The following is a 15,164-nucleotide window of genomic DNA, read 5'->3' as shown; positions in this document are numbered from 1 at the left end:
TAGCCTTATTTTGTTTTGTTTTGAGACAGGGGTCTCTCTCTACAGTCCAGGCTGTCCTGGAACTTGCTATGTAGAACAGGCTGGCCTTGAACTCACAGAGATCCTCCTGCCTCTGACTGTGCACTGGCCTTAATTTTTTTTTTACACGTTTTATTTTGTGTGAACAGCATGCACGTGGAGGTCAGAGGACAACCTGTGGGAGTTGGTTCTCTTCTTCTACCATTTGGGGCCTGGGGATTGAACTCAGATTGTCAGGCTTGACACAGGCACCTTTACCCACCAAGCTAGCTTGCCAGCCTGGCCTCCTCCTCCTCTTCCTTCTCTTCTTTAACCACAGAACTAGAACAACATGGGCCAGCAGAAAGCACTTTGCATAAATGGTGGTCCCATTTAATTCCACCACAACTCTGTTAACATCCATTCTCCCCTTTCGACAGAACAAGGGAAACCATTAGAAAAACCCAGGACGAGGCAGAAGAGGGACCATGCCATCTAACGCAAGGGTCTTGCTTGCTCCCTGAACTGTCGTGCTTCCACCCACCTGCCCGCCTGTTCTTCCCCCTGATACCTGGTTTTCAGAGCGGTAATCACAGTGCAGCTCCAGGTGGAAGCTCCCGCTGGCACTTCACACAGACAGTCACTCAGCTTTCTCTGCTGCATCCCAGATCAGCAGTCACTGGCTTGCCTGCCTACTCAGCCCTTTATGTTTCATATACCTGACATTTCATTTAGCCAGCACAGCAGTCTCCCTAAGAGGGAGACAGGAAAAAAAATCTGTTATCCTCATCCTACAGAAACGGAAACCAAGATGGAAGTGACATGCCTGGAAGCAAGTACCTGGCAAAGATGAGGTTAGAACTTAGGTTTCATGTCTCCTGACGTCAAAATCACGCATCTGCCAGCTCCAACCATAGCCCTGGGATTGACACTCCTGTCCTTATCCCCTAAACTGTAATTCTCATGGGCTAGGGCCCCAAATGACAAGGCCACTTCTTCTACCATTGCCAGCACCTTAAGAATTTGCCTCTGGACTTAGATCTCTGATACCATTTGATAGGACTGGGCCTCTGACTTTCCTGGCCTTGCATGTCCCAATCACTGTTGTGACCTTTGGTCATGCATGGAGATTGGGAGCTCATTGGGACAGAGCCTTGGGCTCACCCCAGAGATCTACTTGTGGCTAAGACCAGAATAAAGACCTTGTTGAGGAACAGTTGCTGGAACCTAAGGCTTGGTTCTGCTACCAGCTCACTGTGTGCTGTAGGGAAAGCCCTGGCCTGTTCTGGTGGGTGGACTGGGATTCTGTCTTGAGGAGACAGGTATACTCCCCAGGCTGACTGGAGGCAGTGGTGAGGGAGTCCAGTCAAGGAAGAACGAAGAAGGGCAGTGGAAGTAAGGAAAGGTGGCCAGGGGAGTAATGAGGTGAACGAGAGGAGAGTCTTCAAATCCAAGCATCTTCAGTAGCGTCCTCAGTTGGGTTGGTGAGGCCCAGGCAGGGAATGACTAGAGTCTGGAGGTGCTGAAAAGAATTCCTGAGCAGCCTGTGCCAGCTAGGTGGGAAGATAATGACAGAGAAGAAAAGAAATGGAGAGGGCTGTGGAAGTGTGTGTGTGTGTGTGTGTGTGTGTGTGTGTGTGTGTGTGTGTGTCCCCGTCTGTGTCCCGCAGTACAGCATGGGCAGGTGGATGAGAGAGGCTTCTAGGAATTATGTTGAATATCAGTGGAATTCGCCTTCCAGTTCCCACTTACATACCTATACCAGGCCAGCTTTTAATCCTGGCTCTGACTTTCAGTCACCCTCTGGCAGGTGCTTACTACAGCTTTAGAATCAGATGGAGCCAGAAACCAGGGCTGGCTCTCCTTTATCGGCTCTGTGACCCTGGGTAGTTCATTTCACGTTTGAGCCTCAGTCTGTGACAATGGGGTCCTATGTACTATGAGGGGATGTTGTGAGAGTGGAAACACTGTAAAAAGCATACCCATTTCAATGTCTGAAGCACAACAAATGCTAGCTGTTAATTTCTTTCCAGAGTAAGAATTCCACATATGGTCTCTTTGATGGAAAGGAGCCAGTACCTGAGTGTACAGCCCCAGGGATGGAAACATTCCTCCTTCCCTCCAGGAACTGGTCTGCCTGGAAAACCTTCCTGAGATCCACAGAGATGTGTTAGTTGTCTCTGAGGTCACAGAGCATGGTGCTCTGTAGATTTCCCTTCAATAATCTCAAGAGATCTTACTAGTAGCATTGTGCTTCCTTATATTACAGAAGCAAAACCCAAGTCTCCATACTTGTCGGAAGAGGTCTATTTAAGTCAGGCTTCTGTAGAGCTGCTTTATTCCTGAGATGTGAGTGACCTTTTCAGTTTTGTGCATGACACTTGACTTAAGCAAAGGAGGGTTTATTGTGGCTTAAGGGGCTACAGACCACCATGGAAGTCACACCAGTGAGAACAGAAGGTGGCTGGTCACTTTGTACCTGCAGTCAGGAAACAGATTAAAGCTGTCACTCAGCCTGCTATCTCCTTCCCCTTTTCACTCACCCTGGGACCCCAGTCCATGGGTATGCTGCTCACATTCAGGGTGGATCTTCCCTCTTTAGTTAAAACTCTCTGCAAACAACCTTAACAGACATGCCTAGAGGTGTGTCTCCTAGGTGATTCCAAATCCAGTGGAGTTGATAATAAAGACTAACTCATCATACTGGGAGAACTCTCCCAATTCCTTTATATAGTCTTCATAGAGGACAATGCCTAGTAGAAGGATTTGGGTTATGATTCCAAACCTATCACTTCAGGGCAAGTCATTAATTTCTTTTGGGTCTTTGGGTCCTTATCTGTAAAAATGAAGAAAATAATAATATGTCATAGGGTTATTGTAAACATTAGTTTGAAGAAACCATTAGAAAGTTTAGGATTTGGCTGGGCCTGGTGGTACACACCTTTACTCCCAGCACTCTAGAGGCAGAGGCAGACAGATCTTTGTGATTTCAAAGCCAGCCTGGTCAATAAAGCTAGTTTCAGGAGGGCTAGGGCTGTTACACAGAGAAACCCTGTGTTGAAAAAAAAAAAAAACAAAAAAAACCAAAAACCAAAAAAAAAAAAAAAAAAACAACCCTCCCAAAAAAACTTTACGATTTGAAAAATGCATGTTGCAAATTAAATATTTAAAAATGATTTATTATTTTAAGTGTATGGATGGTTTGATTGCATGTGTATATGTATCACGTATGTGCCTGGTACCTGCAGAGGTCAGAAGAGGGCATCAGATCCCCTTGGAACAAGAGGCACAGATGGTTGTAAGCACCATGTGGTGTGCAGGGGATTGAACGTTGGTCCTCTGCAAGAGCAACAAGTGCTCTTAACTGCTGAGCCTCCTCTCCAGCCCCTTTTTCTTTTCTTTCTGTTACAGTTATTGATTTATTTGAGACAGGGTGTCTGTAGATAAATTGGGCTACCACAAAGTCATGATCTTTCTGCTTTACCTTCCCAAGTGCTGAGATTATATTAATTAGGTATTTGATATCATGCATTGTATTCTTTACTGTATGTTATAGATGGGCTCTGATATCCACTGAATGCACAGTAAAGCAGTGTCTAGGCTAGATACTAAATCTTCTAATATCCAGCAACTTTATATCCTCAGTATTCACTTCCAAGGAAGTGACAGAGGATAACCCCTGGGCCAGAGCAGCTGTACCTAGCACTAGAACTTAGCAGACCTTGGTTAGGCACTTGCTGGGTGCAGGACACTGCGTCTGGGCAGGTGATGTCACCAGTCCCCTTTAGTCTGGAACTCTGGATGATTCTGCCTTGCTCACTTCTACATCCTACTATTTGGTGTGGGCTTCACATAAAGTAGGGCAGCAGGAAATATTTTATCAGTGAATGAATCAATGAACACTTATTGAACATTGACCATGTGCCAGGTCTGCAGTTGGAGACATTCTAATTAGTACAAGTCTGTAAGGATAGTTTATACCCCCATTTTGCAGGCGAGGAAACAAAAGCCGAAGGAGTACAAGGCTCAGTGGTGAGGCCGAGAAAGGGGCGGTCTCCCTACCTCTAGCAGTTGCCCCACGGTGGTGTTCAGGACTCCGGGTTCCCAGGCACTGTTCCCTTGCCCCAGGCCTTCCTGATCTGATTGAGGACTCAGGTGGCAAACGGCCTCAAAGAAAGCAGAAATAGAAGAGTAGGTTTTCTAGTTTATGCACAGCTCTAGAGCTGTTACTTCCCCACACAGCATGTGAGTTAACTCAATGTGAAACACCTGGGTCCAAGTCCCACTTTTCCATCTTTTGGCCAGAGGCAGTAAGTTATCTGGCAAGTTCCCCTGGTCTAGGCAGGTCTCATGGACCTTCCTTTTTTGCCTGAACTGTGTTTCTGAGAACAGTTACCCAGGACTGCAAGTTCTGTATTGAGCGTGGGGGGGAGATCCAGCTCACATAGCGGCTGTGTGTGGATCTGAGGCTCAAAGCAGGTGCTGAGGAACGAGGAAGAGGTTTTTCTACTATTCCAAGCAACCCAAGGGAGACTGATGCCCACTCCTCTGGTGGTCTGGATAGTAGAGCAGGAAGGTGCCTGAAGGGGATCCTCCTGAGATATGAGCACTGTCGTTGTTAGATGAGGCTGAGTTCATCCAACTAGTTCAAAGTGGGTTGACTCAGAAGTCCTGAGTCCAGACAAGAGCTTCCTTCGAAAGTTCCCCCATGGCTCTTGCTGTCACTCTGTTCTTATTCTTCACCTACTCCTTTCCTTTCTTTCCTCTGCTGTGCTGGGGATGAACCCAGGACCTCTATGGCTGCTAGGCATGGGCCCCTAACACTGAGCAAAGCCCACTCCCCACCCCGAGTCCTTGCTTGTTTCTTTATAACCCATAGAACCCTCCCTGATTCAAGGAGTCTAGTCATGCCACGTGACCTTGAGACCATCTCCACTTCTCTGAGGACACTAGCCTTCCCATCCGTGATATGGGAGTGCCCGACTTAAGAGCTTTTCCTTCTTTTCCAGCGTTCTCTGGCTAAATGCTCTGTAATGGAGGGCCATTCACTCCTTTGCCTAGCAATTTTAGGTTCTTCCCACCTGCCCTCCTCCAATGGCATAGGCCTGGCACCTGCGGCCAGTTGTAAAGGGACTCATTCATGCTCAATTTCTCAGTGCACACACAAAAAAAATGCTGACGAGGGAGGGTATCCCAGGGGCCGAGGGGAAGCAAAACCGGAATTCTCCTCGCTACCCTCTCCTCCCTGCAAATCATCCCACTGCGAGCGCAGCCCCCCTACTCCTGAGAAATCCCATACAAACGGTGCAGTCGCACACGCCGGGCTGGAGGCGGGGGCGGCCTGTGCGCGTGCGTCGGCGCAGAACCCTCTCCCGCCCACGTGCGCGCTCCCGGGGGGAGGCGCGCGCCCCAGCGGGCTGGCGGGAAGGCGCGCGGGAAGCCCCCAGCTGCCTTCTCCGTGTGGGGGAGGGAGCCTGGGCAGCGTCTGGAACGTTCCACTCGCAGAGAGAACCGGGGGGGGGGAATCTCCCGAGCCCCGCTCCCGTTTCCATCCTTCCCCTCCGCCGATCCATCCATGAAGTCTCCCCCCCTCCCCGCTGCTCACGCCGAGATCCGGAGCCCCGTGGCGCGGCCTCGCTCCCCCTGAAGCAGGCGGTGGCCAGAAGCGCTTCCCGCTGCCGCCGGAGCGGGGCGCTGCGGCGCGCGCCGGGGCCGGAAATTCCCGCGGCCTGAGTGGTTGGCGGAGCCCAAGCGGGGAGCGCAGCCCCGCCTTCCTCCTTCCCGGGCCGGGCGGGGGCGTCGGGCACGGCGAGGGCCTGGCTGCCCGGAGCGGGTGGGTGGGTGGGTGGGGGCCGCCGCGTCAGCCAGCTGCAGCCGAGCCGCGGCAGGCGGCCAGCGCGGACCACGGCGGCCGGCGAGCCGCGAGCCCCGCAGCGCCCCCGCTCGCGGCCCCCGCCCCCCTGGCCGTCCCGCCTCCTTCCCTCACACACCCCCCGGGCCGCCCGGGCCCCAGGCCTTCCCGGCGCTCCTCCTCCTTCTCTCCACACTCTGCTGCGACCCGGGTGCTGCCGCCGCCGCCGCCGTCCGCCAGCCTCGCTGTCTCCGGGGCAAGTTCTCCTCCTCCTCAGGCTCTCTCCTTTCACACACGCGCGCGCGCGCGCGCCCTGGCTCGCTGGGCCGCCCCCTTTTCTCCAGCCCTCCTCACCCTCCAGTCCTTTAAACGCCGCCGTCGGGGGTGGGCGGAGGATTGATGTCCCTTCAGCATCATGCAGCCGCCGCCGAGGAAGGTAAGGGCGCCGCTGGCGGGGGGCTTTGGAGATTTTGGGGTGGTGGTGGTGCGTACAAAGAACGCGGCTGGGGAGACCGCTGCGCCCCCTCCCCTTCCCGCAAGGGGCCGTGACCGCTCTCGCCTCTTGGCTTGTCACTGAGTTGCCGCCTGCTCCAGGCAGGGGGTCGCGTGTGAGGTGTCTTTCCGACCGAGGGGCGGCCGGTGCTTGTCCACTGCACTGGGGAGGACATCCCCTCCCCCCCCAGACATTCGCTGGAGTTTTTCGGGCATGCATATGTGTGTCTAGCTGCATGGCAGTGCTGCCCAGTGCAAAGTGCATTCTCGGGGCTGCACGGAGGGGAGGCGGGGGAAGCCCCTGTAGATTTGCAGAGCCTTGTACGTGTAGGATTGTTTGGTCTGTGCCAGGTTCGAGCCCTCCAGTTGCTTGTCGACACCCCACCCATTGGCACATTTGTGCGGCGGCGAGCGGGGGGGGGTGTGTTGTTTCAAGTCTAGCCCCAAGATTTGGCCTGTTTTTCCCACGGGGCTGCGGAAAAGAAGTTGGTACGGTCACCGCCCTCCCACCCCAAGGGAAAGCAAATTAAGGATTGACGGGCCCCGCCCCCCCCCCCGCCCCGCCTCCGGCTAAGGGGCCAGGGAAACGGTGGAGCTTCCAGTCTGAAAGCCAGAACCTGGCGATGCGTGGCTTGAGCACTACGGTTGGGGTTCGCATGGCCTGGGTGGCAGTGACGGGTGCTCTGGGGCTTGCCAGCAGCTTCCCCGCTGCGCCGCCCTTCTCTACCTTTCCCGGCGGCTAAGGCTGTGTCCTTGTCTTTTGAAATCTTTCAGATGGATACTAGATATCTACTCTGAGCAGTGGGTTGAGACAGTTATATCCTCCTCTCGTGGGCAAACATTGGCCACATGAGTAACTCCTCGTCTCTGTTTCCTTTCCTTTCCCTTTCTTAATCTGCGTTTCTCCAGTTAACTCATTCCCCCACCCCTTTCCCCCTGCACGTGTACCCCACCTCTTCATGTATCTTTGCTCTGGTGGCCAGGATTCCACCATAATCGCAAACCAATTGCAACCCCCGGGGTCCGGCATGGCCGGGGACGCTCCGGCCAGCTGGCTTTGGCGGTTCTCGCTGTTTGAAGTGGGGCTGCCACCTGGCCTGGCTTACTGGGTTAGTTTAAAAGCCCTGCATATGCTGGAAGGTCACTTTTGCGTTCTCCTTTGTGAGAAGGAGATTGTGATTTGATGCGCTGTCAGAGTGGAGGGCATCATTCTGAGACGGTGTGCCTCCTTGCAACCATTATGGAATATTTTATGTAGTTTATTCATGCACATTATTTCATGATTGTGTAAATTTCAGTCGCTAGGTGTTAGATACTGTATGATTTCTTTCATCTGTGCTCACTGCTCCTGATGGTTAATATTTGTATCTTTGGCAAGAAAGAAGGCAAAATGACAGTTTACACTCTTTTAAACTGTAATTTTTATATTTTTGAATTTTTATTCAGTACCTGTTTTAGATTCTTTGGCTAACTTTTTTCATTAATCATAGTTAATTAATAAAACTAGGTGGCAAATAATGAATTTTTTAGTCTTTAGGGAGAGGAAAACTGGAAGTATACGTTCTAACAAATACTGTTTTCTTAAGTTGTAGTAAAAGCCTTCATAAATGCATGCTGTGTTTTAGGTGAAAGTTACACAAGAGCTGAAGAACATTCAAGGTGAGCAGATGACAAAACTTCAAGCCAAACATCAGGCGGAGTGTGACTTACTTGAAGATATGAGGTAAGATCACAGTAGAGCGTTGGAGAACCTCGGTATCTGCCGCTCAGGACCTTTGAGTCGCCAAGCCCCAGGATCTGATGATGGAATTTCCTTTTGGATTTCCTGCTTTCAGGCTGCAGAATTTTGACTCAGCTAGAGGTCAGAACTGGAACTAACACAGTGCGAACTTTCCCTCAGTGTACACATGCTATTGAAAAATAAGGGCCTTAAGAGTCTATTAGTTTGTCTGAAACTCAGGTGAAATTCTTGCATCTTTTCACCAAGTTGTGAGTTATTTATTGGCTTAAACAATTCTATACAGACTTTTAAGCTGATACTTACGGTTAATGGTTAATATCTGGGATGAGCCAGTTACCCCAGATAATTTAACTGTTTGTTAAAACATGGAAAGCAAGTATAACTTTGTTTAAATGCACAATTCAGTGAGAACTAATTGTCATGTTTTATTAAAGATACCTGTATTCATAATCAAGGAAACTCTGAATTTAATAGGTAAGATATTGCACTAACATTGTGAGAATGAGTGTTAGAACTGAGCATAGTAAGGTGGACATGGGGGCACAGAGCTGCAATCTCAGTAATTCCAGCTCTCTGGAGGCTGAGGACGGAGGAGCACAAGTTCAGGGCCAGCCTGGACTTCAAAGGGAAACTCTTTTTCAAAAAAGGGGGAAAAAAAGAAGATATTGTAAAAATGAGCAGAAAGTAGGAATTATTTTATTAAAGGAATTGCCACTTTTTAAAATTTTATTTTTTGAGACAGGATTTCTTTGTATAGCTTTAGATCCTTTCCTGGAACTCACTCTGTAGCCCAGGCTGGCCTCAAACTCACAGAGATCTGCCTGTCTCTGCCTCCTGAGTGCTGGGATTAAAGGTGTGTGCCACCACCGCTCGGCTTAAATTTTTTTTATTTTTATGGGACAGGGTCTCTCTCTTGTAGTCCTGGCTGTTCTGGAACTCACTGTGTAGACCAGGTTGGGTGGAACCCACAGAGATTCTCCTGCCTCTGCTTCCCAGTGCTGGGATTAAAGTCATTCACCACTTGGCTAGAGAGATGGCTCAGCAGTTAAGAGCACTGGCCTTTCTTCCAGAGGACCTGAGTTCAATTTCCAATGCCTACATGGCAGCTCATAATTGTCTGTAACTTTTGTTCCAAGGGATCCGACATGCTTACACAGATATATACATGCAGACAAAACACCAGTGTACATAAAATAAATAAGTCATAAAAAAAAAAAGTGCACCACCATGCCTGACCTGCCACCTGTAGTACAAGCTGACAGTTAAACAGATATTTTTATAAAGGATAAAAGATGATTTGCATATTCAAATAGAGCAGCTCCAATTCTTACTCTTATAATACAATTATCAAATTAGAATTAAAGTCGTAAATCATCAGTTGGCTATTTTCCCCATAGTATCCTGACATCATGTTCATGAAAAACATTACCATATATTGTTAAGATAAAATTATATATGTTTTGGATAGCTGAGCTATTTATGGCTGCAGGACTGGCGGGTGAGAGATTTGTCCTGACCGTGGGCCAGGCAGGACTGGAGAAAACTCCAGCTACAGCTCAAAGATTTTTAAGAGATTTTACTCATGCTTCCTTTAGATACTTTTTATGAGCATTTCTTCTATACAACTGTCTTTTTAGGATTTCCAAGGCATATAAATGTTTTCATTCATTTTGAATATACCAGCGTTGCTTTTCTGACTGGAAAGAGCTCTATTTCAATTATGAATTTGTTTCTCTTTTAAAATAATTGTTTAGGATTGTGTGTGTGTGTGTGTGTGTGTGTGTGTGTGTGTATTCCATGTGTATTTAGGTACATGTGGAGACCAGAAAAGGGTGTTGAATCTCCTGGCGCTAGAGTTGCAGGCAGATGTAAGCCACCTGCTGTGGGTGCTGGGAACTGACCTCAGGTCTTCTAGAAGATCAGGAAGTGCACTTAACCACTGAGGCATCTCTCCAGCTTCTTGTTTGTCTTTTTTTTTTTTTGAAGGATGGAACATCCTGAATTCTTTTTTTTTTAATTTTTTTTTATTTTACAACACCATTCAGTTCAACATAATAGCCACAGATTCCCCTGTTCTCCCCCTCTCGCCCCCTCCCCCTCCCCCCATTGTTTGTCTTTTTATGTCTTTCTCTTTTGTTTTCTTCTTATGGTCTCATGGTGGGGGCATTTGCTTTTTTTTTTTTTTAAGCTTTATTTATTATGTATATAGTGTTCTGCTGGTATGTATGCCTGCAGATCACAAGAGGGCACCATTATAGATGGTTGTGAGCCACCATGTGGATGCTGGGAATTGAACTTAAGATCTCTCTCTGCAAGAGCAGCCAGTTGAACCTTTGAGCCATCTCTCCAGCACCCAGGGTATTTGTTTTAAGTTGTACTGGTCATTGAACCCCAAGGCCTGGTATACATTAAGCATGTGCTGTATCACTAGGATACATTCATAGCTTCCACAAGTAAGGTTTTCGATTAAAAGATTTCTCTGCATAATACTAAAACTTGATATTGTTAAAAATTCAGTTTTAGACATCTGTTAAGCCTACTAAGATATTTCATATACATCTCTAGATAAAAGAAGTAATCAATTTTTAGAAAGATCTCAGGAAGGAAAAGTTAGTGTGTAAGTAGAGATCTTTTGTGTGGCGTATCATGAAGTCTCATTGATGGTCTCATCTGAGAACCTCTTGATTTTTTTTGTTGGTACCATAGTGCAAGAGCTTAAGGTCAAGAGTCTGGACATTGTAGTTACTCAGTCTTGGATTTCTGTCCAAAATCTTTTTCTTTTGAGACAGGGTTTCTCTGTGTAGCTTTGCGCCTTTCCTGGACTCACTCTGTAGCCCAGGCTGGCCTCGAACTCAGATCTGCCTGCCTCTGCCTCCGAATGCTTGGGATTAAAGGTGTGCGCCACCACCGCCCGGCATGCCCAAACTCTTTTACTTATTATCCATACTGACTTTTGAAAATTGACTTAATCTTTCTAAACGTCAGTTTTCTCATTTGTAGAATGGGGCAATATTATCGTTCATTCTTATAGCTTATGCAGATCAAATGACAGTATATACAAATGCAACATAATTAATCTAGGTTGATATAGGTTGTTGCTCCTGCTTTGCTACTGTTTGAATTTTTTTCTAATTCATCCGCTCTCCTTTGCATTATTATAGCAGTATTCTAATTGTCACAGCACTATCTTCATGTTTTCCTTTCTTCAATCTCTCTTTAGTAGTCTGTCTTCCACAGTGTGATTAGTTCCTCTTTCTGTGGCCGTCTAGATAAAGGCCCAATACCTTGTTATAGTATAATGGCTGCAGACCTTTTTTGGCTTGATTATTATCATTTTATGCATTGTTTTTCTTTGGCCACTCAGGACATCTAATTATCTGTATACTCTGTAGTTGTGGTTTTCTTCTTCCTCCTCTTTTTCTTTTTGTCATTTTCATGTAGGTTTTTGCTTTGGACCCTGGACTGGTCAGGAATTTACCCTGTAGGTCAGATTGACCTTGAATTTGTGACCAATCAATCCATCTGTCTGCTTCCTGAGGTCTGGGATTATAGTTTCTCTGTGTAGCCTTGGCTGTCCTGGAACTTGTTCTATAGACCAGGCTAACCTCAAAGTCTCAGAGATCTGCCTGCCTCTGCCTCCTGATTAAATGTATGCACCCACCACCACCACCAGGCTGACCATAGTAACTCTTAAAAAGAAAGCATTTAAGTGGGGCTTGCTTACAGTTTTAGAGGTTTAGTCCATTGTCATCCTGGTGGGGATCGTGGTGGCATGCAGGCAGACATTGTACTGGAGAAGCAGTATGAGTACTACATTTGGATCTACAGGCAGTTAGGGAGAGAGAGACACACACAGAGAGCCTGGCTTGATCCTTTGAAACCTCAAAGCTCACCCCCAGTGATGCACTTCCTTCAGCAAGGCCACACCTACTAATCCCTCCCAAATAGTGCCACTCTGTGATGACTAAGCATTCAAATATGTGAGCCTGTGGGGGCAGTTTTTATTCAAACCATCACAGTGTGCTTGTGTGTTCCTGTGCAGGTGAGAGGTTGATGTTTTTCTTCAGTTGTTTGCCATCTTGTTTATTTTGTGTGTAGGTATGTGGTGTGAGTGTGTGTGTGTATGTGTGTGTGTGTGTGTGTGTATGTCCCTGTGTATGAAGGCCAGAAGTTGTTGTCAGGTGTCTTTCTCAGTCATTTCCATTTCAATTACTGAGAGATAGGTTCTGTTCCTGAACCCCAAGATTACTGACTGGGCTAGTCTAAATAATCCATCTCTGGGATTACAAACAAACTGCCAGGCCTTGTTGGCTTTTTAATGTGGGTGCTGGGAAACCTGAACTCTAGTCCTTATGACTGACAAGCACTTTATCCACTGAGCCGTCTCCTTAGCCCTTTTCCATCTTACGTTTGATACAGGGTCTCTCACTGAACCTGGAGCTCATTGCTATAGCTTGACAGGCAGGCTGGCCAGCACACCCTAGGGATCTTCTTGCCCTCACTTTTTAGGCAAACACCACCACATTCTGCTTTCACATGTGTGCTGGAGATCTGAACTCAGATCCTCATCTTTCACGGCCTCATTACTATTTTTGACATAAAGTATATCTTTATTATATGTAAAATGTATCTGGGCATGGTAGTTTATGCATGTAATCCTGGCACTTGGGAGACTGGGATAGGAGAATTGCCATGAGTTTGAGGCTACCCTGGGTTACAAAGCAAGTTTCAGACCAATTTATACTACCGAGTGAGACCCTGTCTCAAAAAATCAAAACCAACTAAATAAATAAAAATTTAAAAGCAAGAGTCTGGTAGTATACCAGGCATTAGCGGAATATTTTAAAGGAGTCAGTGCACTCTTTTTTTCATTCCCATATAATTGTAAGTAGCATATACCATTACTTGCTAAAACATGCTTTTAGGCCTCTCAGTCTTAGCGTCTGCGCTGGTTCAAAGATGCTTTTGGTTTGACTCATTTTGTGAAATAAAGTGATCATGCCATGTGTCACCAGATATTGTTACACAATTAAACTTCTACTTACACAGAACAAAAGTGCTGAAGATTTTTTGTAGTTTCATGTAATAGGAAAAGCTCTATATTTCCTCTGTGGAAATATGATACCTTATTGAATGTGATAGTTGTGTCTATGAGTATCCTTAAGAATAAATTTTAAGCTGGGCATGGTGGTGTATTCCTTTAATCCCAGCACTTAGAGGAAGAAAGCAGACAGGTCTCTTGAGAGTATGAGGCCAGTCTGGTCTACATAGTGAGTTACAGGATAGTCAGGGCTATGTAGACAGACCCTGTCTCAAAAAACAATTAAGCTCTGCTTGGCGGTTTACACCTTTAATCCTAGCATTTAGGAGGCAGAAGCAGGTGGATCTTTGTGAGTTCAAGGCCAGTCTGGTCTATACAGTGAGTTCTAGGATAGCCAGGGCAGTTACAGAGAAACCCTGTCTTGAAAAAACCAAAACCAAACAACCAAACCAAACCAAACAAACACAAACAAGAATACATTTTGGTGCTGGAGAGATGGCTCAGAGGTTAAGAGCACTGACTGTTCTTCCAGAGGTCCTGAGTTCAATTCCCAGCAACCACATGATGGCTCACAACCATCTGTAATGAGATCTACTGCCCTCTTCTGGCCTGCAGTCATACATGCAGGCAGAACATTGTATACATAATAAATAAATAAATCTTAAAAAAAAAAAAAAAGACTACATTTTAAGACAGACATGCTGTATTGTTACCATGCCTGTAATCCTATTATTTGGGAAGCAGAGGCAGGAGTATCTCTGTGAATTTGAGGCTGTCTTGGTCTACAGAGTAGTCCCAGGTCACCTAGGGTTACATAGTGATAACACTGTCTCAAATAAAACCAATAGTGAAACACTCAAGAAACAAAACAGGCATTTTTAAGAGCTAGATATGGTAGCACATATCTTTAATCTAAGCACTTGGGAGACTGAGGCAGGATTGCAGAAGTTTGAAGTCATTCTGGGCTACATAGTGATGTAAACTTGTAACAAAACCCAAAAGCTTGTAAACCCCAAACAAACAAATCCACCTGGAGGCTGCCTGGGCTATACTGCTACAAACTCAAAAAAGCAAAACCAGGGGCAGGAAAGATGGCTCAGTAAGAACACTTGCTGAATGGACCTGTGTTCCGTTCTCAGCACCAGCGTAGTGGAGTATAACCTTTGATAACTGCAATTCCAGTGGGTCTGACACCCTCTCTGGCCATTGTGGGCACTGCATACATGTAATGCCCACACACTCAAGCAAAACATTCATATGTATATATAAAATGAAAACAAATAAATCTTTAAAAACAAAACCAAACAGTGCATTTTACAGAAATGTTTAATTTCCACAGGAAGAGCTAAGATGTGATTGTTTTTATGTTGTTCATAAACTCACTAAAGCCTATAAAATACTTCAGATAAACAAGACAAGTTGTTCATCTGAGAAAAACAAAACAAGGACTGGATAGTTGGCTCAGCTGTTGAGAGTACTTGTCAGTCTTGCAGAGGACCCAGTTTTGGCCAGCACCCACACAGTGGCTTACAACCATCTGGGACTCTAGCACCAGGGGATCCAGTGTACTCTTCTGACCTCCATGGGTACTGCATGCATGTGGTAAACATACATACATGCAGGTAAAACACTCATACACACAAAACAAATAAATCTTAAAAACACAAAACCCCACTTTACTATAGGTTTGTCAGTTGGCTCAGCAGGTCGAGTCACTTGCTGCTAAGCTTGTTAGCAGGAGTTTGATCCCTGGGAAAGAACTACTGCAAGTTGTCCTCTGACCATCACATGCCTGCCATGGAACTTGCAGGTGAGAGTAGATTGGTAGATTGGCTTGTAAGTTCACTTAGCATAAACAGGTAGCCATTTAGAAATGATAGGAGTTAAGATGTGTCTTATGAGCTGGGCATGGTGGCACATGCCTTTAATCCAGCACTCAGGAATCTGAAGCTGGTAGGTCTCTGTGAGTATGAGGCCAGTTTGGTTTACACAGGGAGCTCTAGGCCAGCCAGCCAAAGTTACAGACTTTGTCTCAGAAACTA

The 15,164-nt window shown here is 46.6% G+C and overlaps 1 protein-coding gene across 1 annotated transcript in view; it reads left to right on the top strand.

Annotated features, from left to right (window-relative positions):
* Nucleotides 1–6,205: 6,205 nt before the first annotated feature.
* The window catches only part of Fchsd2 (FCH and double SH3 domains 2), a 218,493-nt gene continuing 209,534 nt past the window's right edge, over nucleotides 6,206–15,164 (top strand). Inside the window, 2 exon segments of the mRNA XM_028856701.2 lie at nucleotides 6,206–6,284; nucleotides 7,966–8,063. Of these exon segments, the coding sequence (XP_028712534.1) occupies nucleotides 6,264–6,284; nucleotides 7,966–8,063 (119 nt within the window). The 5' untranslated portion in view covers nucleotides 6,206–6,263.

This window comes from Peromyscus leucopus, chromosome 1 (genome assembly GCF_004664715.2).
Source record: "Peromyscus leucopus breed LL Stock chromosome 1, UCI_PerLeu_2.1, whole genome shotgun sequence".
Lineage (NCBI taxonomy): Eukaryota > Metazoa > Chordata > Mammalia > Rodentia > Cricetidae > Peromyscus > Peromyscus leucopus.
Note: the sequence above shows the minus strand (reverse complement) of the source record. Positions and strands in the feature narration are given on the sequence as shown.